Source organism: Canis lupus, chromosome 19 (assembly GCF_048164855.1).
Source record: "Canis lupus baileyi chromosome 19, mCanLup2.hap1, whole genome shotgun sequence".
NCBI classification, from domain to species: Eukaryota; Metazoa; Chordata; class Mammalia; order Carnivora; family Canidae; genus Canis; species Canis lupus.
This window is the reverse complement of record NC_132856.1, coordinates 53,426,272-53,441,528: the sequence shown is the minus strand read 5'-3', so window position 1 is coordinate 53,441,528 and position 15,257 is coordinate 53,426,272. Positions and strand designations below refer to the sequence as shown.

Here is a 15,257-nt window from a genome sequence, read left to right as displayed (position 1 = left end):
GAGGAGTCTGCTTGAGGACTCTCTCCTTCCCTCTCCCTCTGCCCCTCCCTACTCTCTCTGTATCTAAAATAAATAAATAAACCTAAATAAATAAATAAATAAATAAATAAATAAATAAATAAATAAATAAATTCTCCATAAAAAATATTGGCTGCTGGAGGGGAGGTGGGTGAGGGGATGAGGTAAATAGGTGATGGGCATTAAGAGGGCATGTGATGTGATGAACACTGAGTGTTATATACAACAGAAGAGCAGTTGAACTTTATATCTAAAACTGAACATACACTATATGTTAACTAATTGAATTTAAATAAGATAAGTTAAAAGATAAAAAATAAATATATATTATCAATAGCCTCTGGATACAACAGCAGAAAATTTTGATTATGTACCAGCACATGGGACCCAAGCAATCAATTATTTTACCCCAGAGACCAGTGTTAAACATAGTGTACACAGATAATCATACGTACCCAGGCTGATGGTAGTCATCAGAGATGCAGAGTCACTTGTTGACCATGTGGTGTCTCCATGTGCTCCCTCACTGAGCTCCCTGCTGGTGGTTGTCACGGATTCCTGAGTCCCTGAAGGATAAGAGGATTGAGGTGTCAGCCTAGCATTCCCTCAAGATGTGCATAGACAAGAAATGCTCTCACTAGACGCTGGCTCGGCCATGTCCTCATTTATCTCTGAGAAGGCACATTGCAAGGAAGAATTCTCTTGTTGGCATGAAGTCAAACCCACAAGATGGCCTGCATCATAATAATAGAAGAGCTTCGTGTTGATGGTGGGATTGTTGTATTGATTGGTCTCAAGCAAAAGCATTTGGTGATACTCTGTCTTCGATACCTATGATATGTGAATTCATCATTGATTGACCTCCCATGTCTGACCTACTCCAGAAGCCTCAGCAAATGCAGCGGTCATCTGCTGGCCATCAGGAGAAGTTGTGACTTGGACAGTATAGTTGGCTCCCCCCAACCCTCTATTGCTAAAAAGTGTACTCATAATGTTAGGAGGTATTAGTTATTGTGGTGAAGTTTCTATGAATGTCAGATTGATCTCTTTTGAGTTTATCCTGAGAGAACATTTAACAATCCCATTTCCGACCACCTGAGGTAGAATCTGTTTCTCCTTTTCTACATGTATTGTTCCTTTCCCATATCCGGCCTTATTCACCAAGTGCCTATGGTCCCTGCTAACCCATCTGAAACTCTTTTTTTTTTTTTTTTCATCTGAAACTCTTGACCACTGAATATTATTTCCAAGGAATTATGGCATAATTTAATATCTATTTTATTATTATTGTTGTTGTTATTATTATTTCCCATTTTGGAAACTCCTGTTTGGCCCTTAAAGAGAAACTAAGTGCAGGGAATATTAGATTATAAAATGATAGGTCAGTCTCCAAACTCCTATCACTTCTTCCTGACAAGAGAGAACCATTTCCTTTTCAGAAAAACCTCTAGGACACAGAGTTGACTTTCTCATGGCATCACATCTTCCAAGATGGTGGCTTTTTCTCACATAAGGATCATTCCAGGAACCATCAACCGTCCGTGATCAATTCTTATCATGATAGTTTGGAACTTCTTTCAGTAAGAGCCATATATTAATGAATATGTCCTGAACACAGAATGATCTCTTGTGTTCTTGGAGATACTTATGTTCCATATTGAAGAAACGGCAAAGAGACCTACATTCTTAGGAGAAATCCAGGTAGTGCCAATTTCTCAGACTGGTTCTAGCAAAAGCACAATTTACCAGGGATCAGAAAGCATGGTTCCTAGAGAGACAAAGCTAAGCAGCGGCTATCATACCTGCAGAGTCCACCACTGTCACAGGTGTTGAAGGGTCACTGTTCAGCCATGAGGAATTTTCATATGTGGAAAAGTTAGTGATGGACACCACAGTCCCATCAGTGCCTGTAGGAGAGACAGGTGGGTTGGATGGATATTGGTCAGTTTAGAAGGAAGGCACCTGAGAAAAATCACACTTTGGGAAACAAAGATTATTTACAAGGAAGTGTTAGTCAAAGGTTAGAGACAGGAGAACACAGGCTTGGGGTGATTTGAATACCAACTCTGCACAAGAATTGTGCCATGAACAAGCACAATGGAATAAGGTATTAATGGGCAGTAACTTATTCTCTTCTCTCCTTAATTCCAGCATCATCAGAATCCACATTAAGTCTGGAAGGTCATGGGCATCAAAGTGCTGGTCTATTCCATAAAGAATGTGCTGGTCAAAGAGGTATATGAGTGAGGCAGACGGCTGCCCAGGTGACTTCAAGTCAGATATTCTAATAGGACATAGTGGAGGGCATAGACTAGAGAGTGTCAGGAAAGACTATCAAGATTCCTGATGGGAGGGACGCCTGGGTGGCTCAGCGGTCGGGCACCTGCCTTGGCTCAAGTCGTGATCCTGGGATCTGGGATCGAGTCCCGCATCAGGCTCCCTTTGAGAAGCCTGCTTCTCCCTCTGCCTATGTCTCTGCCCCTCTCTCTGCGTCTCTCATGAATAAATAAATATTTTAAAAAAAGAAAGATTCCTGATGGGAAGCTGTTTGTTTTTAAAGATAATGACAACTAAGGTGATGTGATCAGTCATCTCAGGGACATGAGTCAGACACAGAAGCCACCAGTCTTACTGAGAAGGATCTCATCAATCAGGGATACCTGAGAAAGCTTAGTTATGATGGGCTGATTCTCATCTGGGTGAGAACAGGTGACCCCAAGAAGTTTCAAAACGTAAACATAAAAATATAGTATTCCATTACATTGTGTAGGAATCCCACTACTAGGTATTTGCCCCTAAAACATGAAAAAGACTCAAACAGGTATTTGTACACTAATGTTCACAGCAGCATGATTCTTAATAGACAGAAGGTGGAGACAACCCAGATGTCCACCTATGGGTGAATAAACAAAAGGTGGTTTATATCCACAATGGGATATTATTCAGCCTTAAAAAGGAAGAAAACTCTGACACCTACTACCATAAGAATGAACCTTGAAAACATTACACCAAGTGAAATAAGCCAGACACAAAAAGGCAAATATTACATGATTCCACATATATGAGGTACCTAGAGTAGTCAGATTCGTAGAGATGGAAGTAGAATGGTGATTTCAGATGCTGGGAGGAGGGGGAAATGAGGAGTTAGGGATTAATGGGAAGAGAGTTTCAGTTTGGAAAGATAAAAAAGTTCTGGGGTTGGGTAGTGGGGATGGTTGCAGAACAATGTGAATGTACTTAATGCCACTGAACTATATATTTTACCTCAATAAAAAAAAATGTTTAACAAATGTGATATGCATTGAGCACCTGGGTGTTTCAGTCACTTAAGCATCTGACTCTTTGTTTCAGCTCAGGTCATGATCTCAGGGTCGTGATCTCAGAGTTGTGAGATCAAGCCCTGTGCCAGGTTCCACACTGAATACAGAGTCTGCTTGTCTTTCTTCCTCGCCCTCTGCCCTTCCTCCCTGCTCATGCTCTCTCTTTCTCAAATAAATAAATCTTTTTTAAAAATGTGATATTCAGGGGTGCCTGGGTGGCTCAGTCGGTTAAGCGTCTTCTTTCAGCTCAGGTCATGATCTCAAAGTCCTGGCATCCAGCCCTGAATCGGGCTCCCTGCTCAGTGTGGAGTCTGCTTCTCCCTCTGCCTCTGCCTCTCCCCTCCATTTGTCTTTTTTTTTCTCTCTCTCCCTCAAACAAACAAATAAATAAAATCTTAAAGTAAAATAAAAATGTGATATTCATCAGGAATAGCTACAAAGCACAATATGGATGAGCAATCCCATACTCTGGGTATATGCAGGCAACTTCTACAGTGAACTTCTTCTCTACAGTCCTAGAAAACCAGATATAGGGAGCCATAGTGGCAACCATGGCCAACTGGTCATTTCCCTGCACCCAGAATCCTGAAGCAATACAAGTAAAATACCCCATAAAAAAAAGGAAGGGGCTTTCTTACCATCCTCAATGACCAACCAAGGAAAACAAACCCATTTCCAAGAAGGCAGAGGCAGCAGGTCCTTACTCATGAATGGAGGCAAACTATCACAATCAGGAACAGGTGCTTCCTAACCCAGAAGTCTCACCTCTGTGGGATGAGGCCTCTGACAGTGCAGAGGTGGATGTCCGGAGGGGTTCTCTCTTGGCTTCAGAAAAGGTTAGTGCTCCTGGTGAGGTTCTGGCCAGGCCTGTCTCCACTCCTGGGCTGGTGTGCTCCAGCCCTGGGTTTCTAGTCTCAGGAGAAGCGTGGCTAGTCTGTGCCAGGAGGTTGGCAAATGCTGATGAAGAGACCCAGGTTGAGGCCTTGGGATCTAAGGGAGAGGCCCCAGTCACTGCTGTGGTGGACAGATCAAAAGAATCAAGACTGTTGCTAATGGTGGGGGATGTGTAAGTAGAGGAATTTATTTTCCTTCCAGAAGATGAGCCGGACTGTGACATGGTTGAGCTTGTCCCTGGGTTCTGTGACGCTGCTGTGCCAGAAAGGGGTGCCCTGGCACGCTCAGAGCTCCCAGGCATAGCCGTGCTTGTGCTGTGCCCTGCGGGGGTGCCCCGTATGCTTCTGAGCTCCCTCATTGGGTCAGGTGAGGACACCTGAGCATCACCTGTCGCCCTGCTGTCAGGGCTGGTTAAACCTGGGCTGGAGCCTGAAGTGACAGTCAGATTGTTCTCTCTTCCAGGAGCAGAGGTTCTGGTCATGGTCTCAGCTGGGGAAGTAAAAGACAGGGCACTTTTGTTCACTGTAGTCACACCTGTGGAAACCTCACATCGCAAACTGGTGCCTGTGTGCCCATGTGGATTCGGTGCTGCGGCCCCATGTGTTACAGGATGGGGTAGGAGCACTGGATCTGGGGAGGCCCACGGGGTCAAGCAGGGATGGGTCAGCATTTGCCTTTTGGGGGAAGGTCTAAGACTTGTCCTCTGAGAGCCAGCTGCTGGCTGCCACGGGCTCCCTGCAACTTTTCCTGATGGGCAATGTAACTAGAATTTCTGCACTTCTCCTGAACAAACCTACATCCGTCCGGAAGACCTGCTGTGGATGTGGGAAGCTGGGGGGAAACTGGGCAATCTTTCTGACTGAGAAGAGACAAATTTGTACAGGAGAAAGGACAGGGCAACCACAGAATTTCCCTAAGATGAAAAACCAGACTGCATCAGTTCTCCCCTTCAAATCTTAGTCCTTAAAGATCCATCTTGCCTCTTCTTCTCACACTGGTTCTCAACTCGGTCTGACATTCCCCCCCAAGGAATATTGGGTAAAGGTGATGCCTTTTGGGTTTTTAGCCCCAAAAAAACCCTTTGCTGCTACCTACTGGGCAGAGGCCAGGGATGCTGCTACCAACCACAGAGGCTTGGGCCACAGTACCAACCCCCTGCAAAGAGTACTGGACCCCCAATGGTCAAGAAGGCTGAGGTCCAGAAACCTTGCCCCAGCTTTACCTCCCAAAACATCCTTCCCATCGCCTTCTGTAAGTCATAGTGACATTGTTGAGGTTCCCCAGCCAAACAAATCATAATTCTTCAGCCTCTTTCCTTTCTGTCCATGGTTCACACTCTCCTCTTTCACAAATTAAGACCTATTCATCATTCAAGATCCAGTTCAAGCTAGTGTATTCATTCTTGTGTCCTCACTGAATTTTCTCAGTGTTCTACAATGGGCACACATGACTTCCACTGGAATTTTCAGGAAAGTCTGAGAAGGAAAATAAATATTGAGGCAAAAGGAAAAAAAATGTTAAATTTCCTTACAACTTATAAGTCAGTCAGAGAAAGGCAAGTACCATACGATCTCACTCATATGGGGGAAAGGAAGGAAAAATCAAATAAGATAAAAGCAGAGGGGGAAGCAAACCATAAAAGACTCTGAGCTCTAGGAAACAAACTGAGGGTTGCTGGAGGGGAGGTGGGTGAGGGGATGGGGTGACGGGGAGATGGGCATTAAGGAGGGCACTTGATGTAAAGAGCACTAGGTATTGAATGCAACTGATGAATCACTGAATTTTACCCCTGAAACTAATAGTATACTATATGTTAATTAAATTGAATTTGAATTTAAAAAAATTTTTAAATAAAAATAAAATAAATAGAAAAAAGGAAAACAAAATTTAAAAGTTACTGTGATAATTTTAAAAAGATCATTATTCAATACAATTTTGTCTTAGAGGTGCTGTATATCAGTATTGCTACTCCTGCTCAAACTAGGATTATGGTTCTCTTTTGGGGCAAACTCCTGGAGTTGCCAATTTATAACTGTATCGTGAAAGACACATGACAGTAATTCAACATTTCTTCCTTCTTAGTTCATTTAAAAATCATTTTAGTGTCTTAGTGAATGTTTTTGTTACTCTGCATTTTTTGTTGTTGATTAGTATATTACTTTATTTTTTTTTTAAGATGTGTATTTATTTATTTGTGAGAGATAGAGGCAGAGACACAGGCAGAGGGAGAAGCAGGCTCCTGTAGGGAGCCCTAGTATATTACTTTATTTATTTATTTTTTAGGTTTTTTTTTTTTTTATTGGAGTTCAATTTGCCAACATATAGCATAACACCCAGTGCTCATCCCATCAAGTGCCCCTCTCAGTGCCCATCACCCAGTCACCCCCACCCCCTGCCCACCTCCCTTTCCACCACCCCTTGTTCCTTTTCCAGAGTTAGGAATCTCTCATGTTCTGTCTCCCTCTCTGATATTTCCCACTCATATTACTTTATTTTTAAATTGTGATCTAAGTTTGGTTATCTTTATCATTCACTTTGTAAAACAGAGGTTGTAAACATTAAATACGTAGGTAAATTTCCCTATGACTTACAGCTCGTTGACAAGTCCTTGAAACAGGCAGAGTGACCTAGGAAGCCAACTGCCTTTTGGAATATTCCTCAGCCATTAGAAAGGACGAATACCCAACATTTGCTTCGATGTGGGTGGAACTGGAGGGTATTATGCTGAGTGAAATGAGTCAATCAGAGAAAGACAATTATCATATGGTTTCATTCATATGTGGAATATAAGAACTAGTGAAAGGGACCGTAAGGGAAGGGGGGGGGAATTGAATGGGGAAAAACCGGAGAGGAAGACAAACCATGAGAGACTCCTGACTCTGGGAAACAAACAAAGGGTTGCCGGAGGGAGGCGGGAGGGAGGATGGGGTAACTGGGTATCCATTTGTTGCATGAATGAATCAGTGCATGAATGACTTCATCTCAGGAGAGCACAGCCTGTGCATACCTATCATGGGAATGGGATGAAAGTAAAATTCACTGGTCCATTCATATATTAAGTCTCTACTGTTCACAGAAATACTGTGCTAAGCTAAAAATGACATCAGCTTCCTTAGACACCTGTAGATAATCTGTCCTGCAGAAAGCTGCCACCTCCATCCAGAGGGGTAGAGGATGATGGAGACAGAGCTGATAAGGGTAAAATAAAAAAAAAAATTATTCAAAGATCTCTGTACCAGGTCCTCTCTTTACATAGGTTGCCCCAATGACTCTTCATAACCCTGTGAAAGTTCTTACTATTGAATGAATTAATATGTACAGTGTTTGTGTGGAAGGAGCCTCGGTGTCCACTGAAAGATGAGTGGATAAAGAAGCTGTGGTCTATGTATACAATGGAATATTCCTCAGCCATTAGAAACGACAAATACCCACCATTTGCTTCAACGTGGATGGAACCAGAGGGTATTATGCTGAGTGAAATAAGTCAGTCGGAGAAGGACAAACATTAAATGGTCTCATTCATTTGAGGAATATAAAAAATAGTGAAAGGGAATAAAGGGGAAAGGAGAAAAAATAAGTGGGAAATATCAGAAAGGGAGACAGAACATGAGAGACTCCTAACTGGGAAACGAACTGGGGGGGGGGGGGTGGAAGGGGAGGAGGGTGGGGGGTTGGGGGTGACTGGGTGGTGGGCACTGAGGGGGGCACTTGACGGGATGAGCACTGGGTGTTATTCTGTATGTTGACAAATTGAACACCAATGAAAAAATAAATTTATAAAAAAAAAGAAAAAATATGTACAGTGTTTGACACATAGTAAGGCACCCCAACATCAAGTCACTCTACCTTCTCAGGACAACCTAATGCAGAGGTAGTATAGACAAGATCATTTTTGTTTTCATACCCAAGATCTAGACAGCTCTCTCCAGTACCTGGAGTGTCACCAGCTATCCCACCACACCCTGTTTCAATTGAGCTTGGCATGATGGTCTCTGTAGTTAGGCAATGGAAGATACAAGGAGCAATGGTACGTATAAAAGTTCACTCTCTGAACGGAGAATTCTTTCTGAGAATGTTCTGGTATAGAGTCCAAAGCTGAGGTTACACACTGGCTTTCTGTTCTCCAACTGGTAAGAGGTGAAATCTCAAAACAGAGTAAAGGTCAGGATTGTGAAAGCCTGCTAGATCTAGAAGGCAAGGAATCTTTAGGACCCAGTAGCTCAGGTTGTCATCTTACAAGCGATTAAAGAGATGGATGCAGTTTTGGGGAATGGAGCACAGAGAGGTCTGTGGTGTATCTCACAAACCAGAGACTGGTGTAAGTTTTTAAATGCTCCCAGAGGCCCTGACAGAGATAAGACCAGTATTCCCAAGAAGACACAGCCCCCAGTGTGAAAACCCCAGGACAGAGGACAGTGGGCACTGAGCAGTCTTCTTGCAAAAAGGATGGATTGGAAGAAGCAAGGACAGGATGTTTAGCAGCATCCCCGGTGTCTACCCACCAGATGTCAGTAGCCCCTGCTCTCCAGACACAGCCAATGTCCCCAGAGGGCAAAAATTGCACCCAGTTCAGAACCACTATTTTGGAGGCATCTTCTCATTTAATATAGATTTCACAACTACTCAATCACACATTTTTTTCTCACATTATAGATAAGAATCTGGAGGCTTAAAGAGGTTACCTCACTTGTCCGGAAAGTGGCAGAGGCGGGATTAGAACCCAGGTTGTCTGGCACCAGCACAGGTACTGTTAACTGCTCTGCTGGGTTGCATCTTTGTCATCCAGATACAGGGGACAATTTAGACTCCATGATGAGGAAGAGCCATCACTCAGGGGCAAGGAGCAGAGCGTGAAGAAGCCAGATGGGACTCGGGCCTCAAACTCCCTCTTCTTGTCTGCACCAGTTCCCCCCGAGAGGACATGTGGGCAGCTGTATCCCAGCAACAGGAAGCTGGACTGTGCATGTACCAGAGCTGATGGCCAGGTCCAGGCTGAGACCCGTCCTCACTATTTGCATCCAGGATAGGAGACAGATGTGGATAGAGAAGGTGGATTGGCACCCAGGAGGGTAGAGGCAGAGGGATAAGAGCCAGGTTGTCTCTCTCCTGGCTGCTCTTAGGGAAGCCAATATTCATGACTAAGGCAGAGGAGGTGTGCCAGGCCGCAGAAGAAGTGCCAGGAATGGAATAAGTACAGGAGAGGGACCAGGATGGACTGCAACCAACTTGTTGTGGTTTGCCCTTGGACTTTCTCAATTTTAGCACTTAAAGATTCACATTCCGGGAGCACCCTCAGTCTCCGGCAAACCAGGATGGCTGGGTGGTGGCCCTCCTGGGATGTGTCCTCCTGACCTGGCATTCGTGCCCCCACAACCCTGGATCTGTGATGCACTGAAGCTTCTGGGGACAGCTCTGAGATCTGAGTAGGGAGCCAGAAGACAAGGGAGCAGGCTGGTACCCACATCCAGAAGCCAGATCCGAATAGTGGCAGGGCGATACAGAGCATGGTGTTTGGAGTCGCAGCCTGGGTTCCAAGCACAGCTCTCCCCCGGCCACATGGGGGACCTTCCACTGAGCTTCTGTGCCCTTCATCTGTGCAATGGGTGGGGTAATCTGGACCATGGAATCTACTGTCAAGAGTGGGTGGGTCCCTGTAAAAGCCACTGGGTCGGGCCTGGACTCTCCCAGAAGGTGGGAAAGGCTCATTCACCTGCTCACACTGCCCACCTGGGGGCAGCCCTGGGGACATCAAGTGACAAATTAGATGCAAAGAAGCCCAGGGCTGCCCCACCTGTCTGGACCCATCACTCTCCTTTTGGGGGAGGCCACCCAATAACTGGGAAGAAAGGTGACTCTTCCTTGAGGCCCAAGGAAAACATGAACAAATCTTTCCTCTTCTTTGGGAGATGAGTCCCAAGTGGTAAAAGATGAGCTGAAATCCTGGCCAGAGCGGGTTGGACTCAGGGGCCCACCTCTTAGTTCCAAATATTCTCTGGCCATTGTCCAGGGACCCAGGAAGGCACTCAGCAGAGCGCAGTGAGATCTTTATATGTTCTATGCAGTCTTCGCCCTTGGGGAGCCCTGCTGGGAGGGGCAGTGGAGGACAGCCCCTCATTTCTCCTGGAGGAGGCACCTGGGGACCAGGAAACTCCCAGGACACCAGTAATCTTGGTCAACCCTCTTGCCAGGCAGAGGGTGAAGTCAAGGCTTAGGAATCATCCAGACACTGAGATTTGGATCCTTGCTGTGTGACTTTGAACAAAAGAATTCACCTCTCTCTGAGCCTGTCTCCTCTTCCACAAAATGGGAGACAGTAGAGGTCCCATTTTCAGCCACTCAAGGCTCAATTGAGATAATGCAGGTAAAACCCTGGCACACAGGATGTGCACAATGTAAGATGACGGTTACTAAGGTCCTTTGGGATCTCTCCAGGGGAAAGGAGAGAAAGAGCACAGGATACAGATGTGGGAGAAGATGGATGGGGCCCAAGGTGGAAGGAGAGGTAAGGAATAGATTCCCTCCAGCTCTGGAATTTTTAAAAAATTACTCTTTGGGGGCACCTGGGTGGCTCACTGTTTGAGCATTTGCCTTCGGCTCAGGTCGTGATCCCAAGGTCCTAGGATCGAGTCCCGCATTGGGCTCCCTGCAGGGAGCCTGCTTCTCCCTCTGCCTGTGTCTCTGCCTCTCTCTCTCTCTCTCTCTGTGTGTGTTTCTCATGAATAAATAAATGAACTAAAAAATAAAAATTTATTTTTATTTAAAATCAATTTTAAATAAAATTTTAAAAATTACTCTTTGGGGAGAAGGAAACTCAGAGAGGTTAAGTGTCTGGCCCAAGAACACTCAGCCTGTCAGTCAGTGCGAGATTTAGACTTCTTTTCATCTCTGACCAGGGATTAAGGGAGTCTTTTCCAGCATTTAAGTCAAAAGTCCTGGAGGGTGTCTGGATTGATTCCAGGGGAATCCCTGCCCTGAGTGGTGTCCCAGGCACTATGGAAATGATGGGGCAGTGGGGAGGGGGGTCAAGCCATAGTCCAGGCGACCAGCACTCCCTGGGACAGGAACAGGAGTTTACCCAGCTCAAACAGCACCCTAGCATCAGACTTGGGAGTGAGCCTTGGGGACAAAAGCTGTTAAACAGCCTCTGTTTGTGGCTACGTGCTTTGGGGACAGCTCAGGGGGGACACACCCCATCGGAGGTGGTGGGATTGTCCCATATAAACCCGCCCACCATTCAGGTCATTGTGTGGATGGATGCCTCACAATGACATCTAACCACAAAGCTCTTCCCGGGACCAGAGCCGGGCCTCCGTGACTCAGGGCTGGGGGGCTGGGGAGCCTTCCCCACCTGCTCTGGGAGCTGCAGCCTGGCCTGGGTGAGGGAAGGGCAGGGGGGCTCCCAGGCTGCCACTGTCCAGGGTCTCATGCCTGTCCAGGATGGGGAAGCCCCTCTTGACTGCCCCTCATGCCCTGGTGGCCTCTGTTTCCCAGCTAAACATTGAGGACAGTCCTTTCTTCTAGGACGAGGAAAGGAACAGGTACTTAGGCACCTGGCAGAGGATCGATGTTCCCTCTACAAGCCCCCGGATGTCTCGCACACCCAAGAGGTTTGGCTAGAAAGCCCAGACTTCCTGCCCAAGGAAGCAGCTGGGGTGTAACAGTCTGGGGGGCCAGACAGCCCAGGGGTCACAAGAGGGAAATCTTGGGTCTTCCCTCTGTAGACGAGAGAGCCTGGTCTCTCCCCACAGCATGCAAGCACACCAAGCCGGCCCCCTGCCTTTCCCAGAAGCCAGTGGGCTTCCTCCTATAGGCAACAAGCCCCCAGCTAATCCCCCCAAATGACCAGCCGGCTTGCAAAGTCCCCTTTGGGATCTAAGAACACACCTCCCTAAACCTCACAGGCTGCCTTTCTGCTTCCACCCCTCCCTGTGCCTTCCCTACCGTGCAGCCCAGATCCGCTCACATCACACTGAACTAACCCAAACACACTTGGCAGTTCCCTGCCTCCTGGCCTCTGAGTGCACAGATCTCCCTGCAGGGCTGCCCTTCCCTCCCTTCCACTAATCGTACCCATAGAAATCCCTGCCAACCCCAAAGCCACCCTGCAGCGCAGGAACTCCCCAGCCGCCAGTGCTCCTCTGCTCATCCTTGTGCCCCGCGTGACCAGAAGCTCCTGGAAGCTGGGCTCTGTGGCGGCCCCGTTTCCTACCTCAGAGCCAGGCACAGGTGCCGAGGCCAGGGGGGCAGTGCACGAAGGAAGGAGTGCCTGGCCATCTCTGCACCCATCCTGGCAGATGTTTAATGCGTGACGCAGTGGTTTTGTGAATTGGCCTGTCAGTGGGGGCAAATGCAGCCTCATCTGGCCAGCGGTGATGCAGGACTTTGCCAGAAAGCAAAAGGCCTCCTGGCTGCCCCCGGGGTGGCGGGGGTGTTGGGGACGCCTGAGCCACCTGTCCCATCTGCCCCTCCTCTCCTGGCCCCAGCCCGGCCCACTCACCTGGCGCACAGACGAGGAGGAGGCTCGCAGCCAGAGCCAGCAGGTGCCCGCGCCGGCGCCCCGGGTGTGCAGGGCCCCCCCAGCCCATGCTCCTGCCTGGCCGCCCCGGCCGTGCTCCTCAGCCCTGAACAAGTCCCAGTGACTGAACCTGGCCCAGCCCAGCCCTGGCTCCTGGGAGGGTGGTGAGGACACGCCTTGCTGAGCTTCCCAGAGAGGCAGGGCCCGCCCTGGGGGAAGCAGTGGTTCGTTGCCGGCAAAGGTCAGCTGGCATTTCTCGGTGCCCACGTAGTAGCTAACAGCCACAGAGAGACACCCTCCATGGGGAGAGGCTGGAGGGGACCCCCACCCGCCAGCCCCCCGGACCCCGAGCCTGCTGTCAGACAGAGAGAGACCCACCAGGGTCCATCTGGGCTTAAGGCCAGACAGGGACCCAGGGCAGGGACCTGTCCCCTTCTTTGAAGCCCCTGACTTCCACGCACACCTTCCTGCTCAGGGGCTGGTACCACCAGACTGGAGCTGGGTGGACCCTCCCTGGGGGAGGCACATCTGGCTCTGAGCGCTTTGGAATGTGCGGGAGTGGAGAGGAGACTGCACTCCCACATGGGAACTGCCCGGCTGCCAGGGGAGCCAAGGGCTGGGCCTGTTGCACCTGTGCGCCCCGGACCACCCCCGAACCCCGCGAGGCACACGTGGCCGTCCTGGGTGTCCGCAGTCCCTCACTCGCAAGCCAAATGCTTCTGCTGTCCCTGCCCGGGGCAGAGAGGAGCATGGGAGGCTGGCAAGGGCTGCAGGGAGGGGATTTGGGATACTGACTCCTCCTTGGAAACGCCTTAGGCTCCACAGGCTTCTTACCACCCCAGGCTTTGGGCTGGACACCCAAAACTGCGTCTCTCCTGCCACCTGCCCAGTGCAGATGGCCAGAACAATCCTCTGTAGGTACCCCGTACTCCTCAGTGGCCCCCATCCACTCCCCTTTTGTTTTGCACTTAGGAGCCCCCCATCCCCCACTCATTCCCCAACCCCCCTGAAGCCTCTAACAGCCTGACAGGTGGGTTGATCTTCTGAACCAGGGGAAAACACAGGCAGGTGCCCAGTGTGAAGGCGGTGGGCAGGGGACACCCTACTGCGTCTTATATCCAGAGCCAAACTCCATGAGCCCGTGGTAATCAAGGCAAGCTTATCAGAAACCCCCAGGTCCTTCCACGTTCAACGAAACTTCCTGCTAACCTACTCTCTTGTCTTCTTTTTTTTTTTTTAAAAGGTTTTATTTATTTATTCATGAGAGACACAGAGAGAGAGGCAGAGACATAGGCGGGGGGAGAAGCAGGGTCCCCCCACAGGGAGCCCAACGTGGGACTTGGTCCAAGGACTCCAGGATCACACTCTGGGTCAAAGGCAGATGCTCAACCGCTGAGCCACCCAGGTGTCCCTGTCTTCTTGCCCTGCTCCCCATTCACACACTCCTAGGACAGAGGCAACCCAAGCCCCGACTCTGCTCTGGGCATGCAGCCTGGCCGAGATGTACAACCAATGAGTTTACAGGTGATCAAGCTGGAGTGGCAGCGGCATAGAGGCTGAGAGGAGACACCCGTTTCAGACTGGGAGGGGAGAGGGAATCAGGGAAGTCTTCCTGAAGTAAGTGCCACGTACACTGAGCTTGAAGGATAAGCTGGGTCGGCTGGGCGAGGCAAGATAGAGAGAGGGGTCCAGAGGAAAGACACAGTGTTAGCAAAGACTGAAGGCGGCGGGAAGGGGGCCTCTGTCTAGACCCCCATTGAGAGTTCTCTACCCTGAGGCACCCCTTCCCTTCTTTAAGTAAAACAATCACAGAGAAACAGAGGCCAAAGGGGAAAGGAGAAAAAATGAGTGGGAAATATCAGAAAGGGAGACAGAACATGAGAGAGACTCCTAACTCTGGGAAACAATCTAGGGGTGGTGGAAGGGGAGGAGGGCGGGGGGTGGGGGTGACTGGGTGATGGGCACTGAGGGGGGCACTTGACGGGATGAGCACTGGGTGTTATTCTATATGTTGGCAAATTGAACACCAATAAAAAATAAATTTATATTAAAAAAAAAAAAAAGAAACAGAGGCCAAGGTGGTGGGTCCTGTTAGAAGGGGATCACCGTATACACTCCCCCCACCTCACAGAGGGGACAACAGGGCACCCAAGAGCATCAGATTAATGACAGAGCTGGGACCACACCCCAGACCTCTGGATCCCCCAAACTGTCCTCATTTAAGCAATTCAATTTTTCTTTCTCTAGTAGGTGACAACAAGCCCCCCTGAGCCCCATCAGTATCTGGGAGCTGCCCTGCTCTCCACGGTGCACACAGGGGTTAATGGGTTCAAGTTCACACTGGGTGATCACAGCTACTGTTTACTGAACACCCAGCTATGTGCGGACACGGCATCCAGTCATCACCAGGACACTGAAGCTGGGTCTCACCCTCACCTCAGTTCTGTAAGCCAACGGCTGTGCGCTGCTCCATGGCGCAATGAGAACCCCAAGGCCTAGGGATTTGCCCA

The 15,257-nt window shown here is 48.6% G+C and overlaps 1 protein-coding gene across 1 annotated transcript in view; it reads right to left on the bottom strand.

Annotated features, from left to right (window-relative positions):
* Window positions 1-12,862, bottom strand: part of MUC16 (mucin 16, cell surface associated) — a 111,737-nt gene extending 98,875 nt beyond the window's left edge. Inside the window, exons 1-3 of the mRNA XM_072787396.1 lie at window positions 12,730-12,862; window positions 1,821-1,925; window positions 474-584 (exon numbers count right to left, since the gene is read on the bottom strand). Of these exons, the coding sequence (XP_072643497.1) occupies window positions 474-584; window positions 1,821-1,925; window positions 12,730-12,817 (304 nt within the window). The 5' untranslated portion in view covers window positions 12,818-12,862. The remainder of the gene's footprint in view (window positions 1-473; window positions 585-1,820; window positions 1,926-12,729) is intronic.
* Between the last annotated feature and the right edge of the window lie 2,395 nt (window positions 12,863-15,257).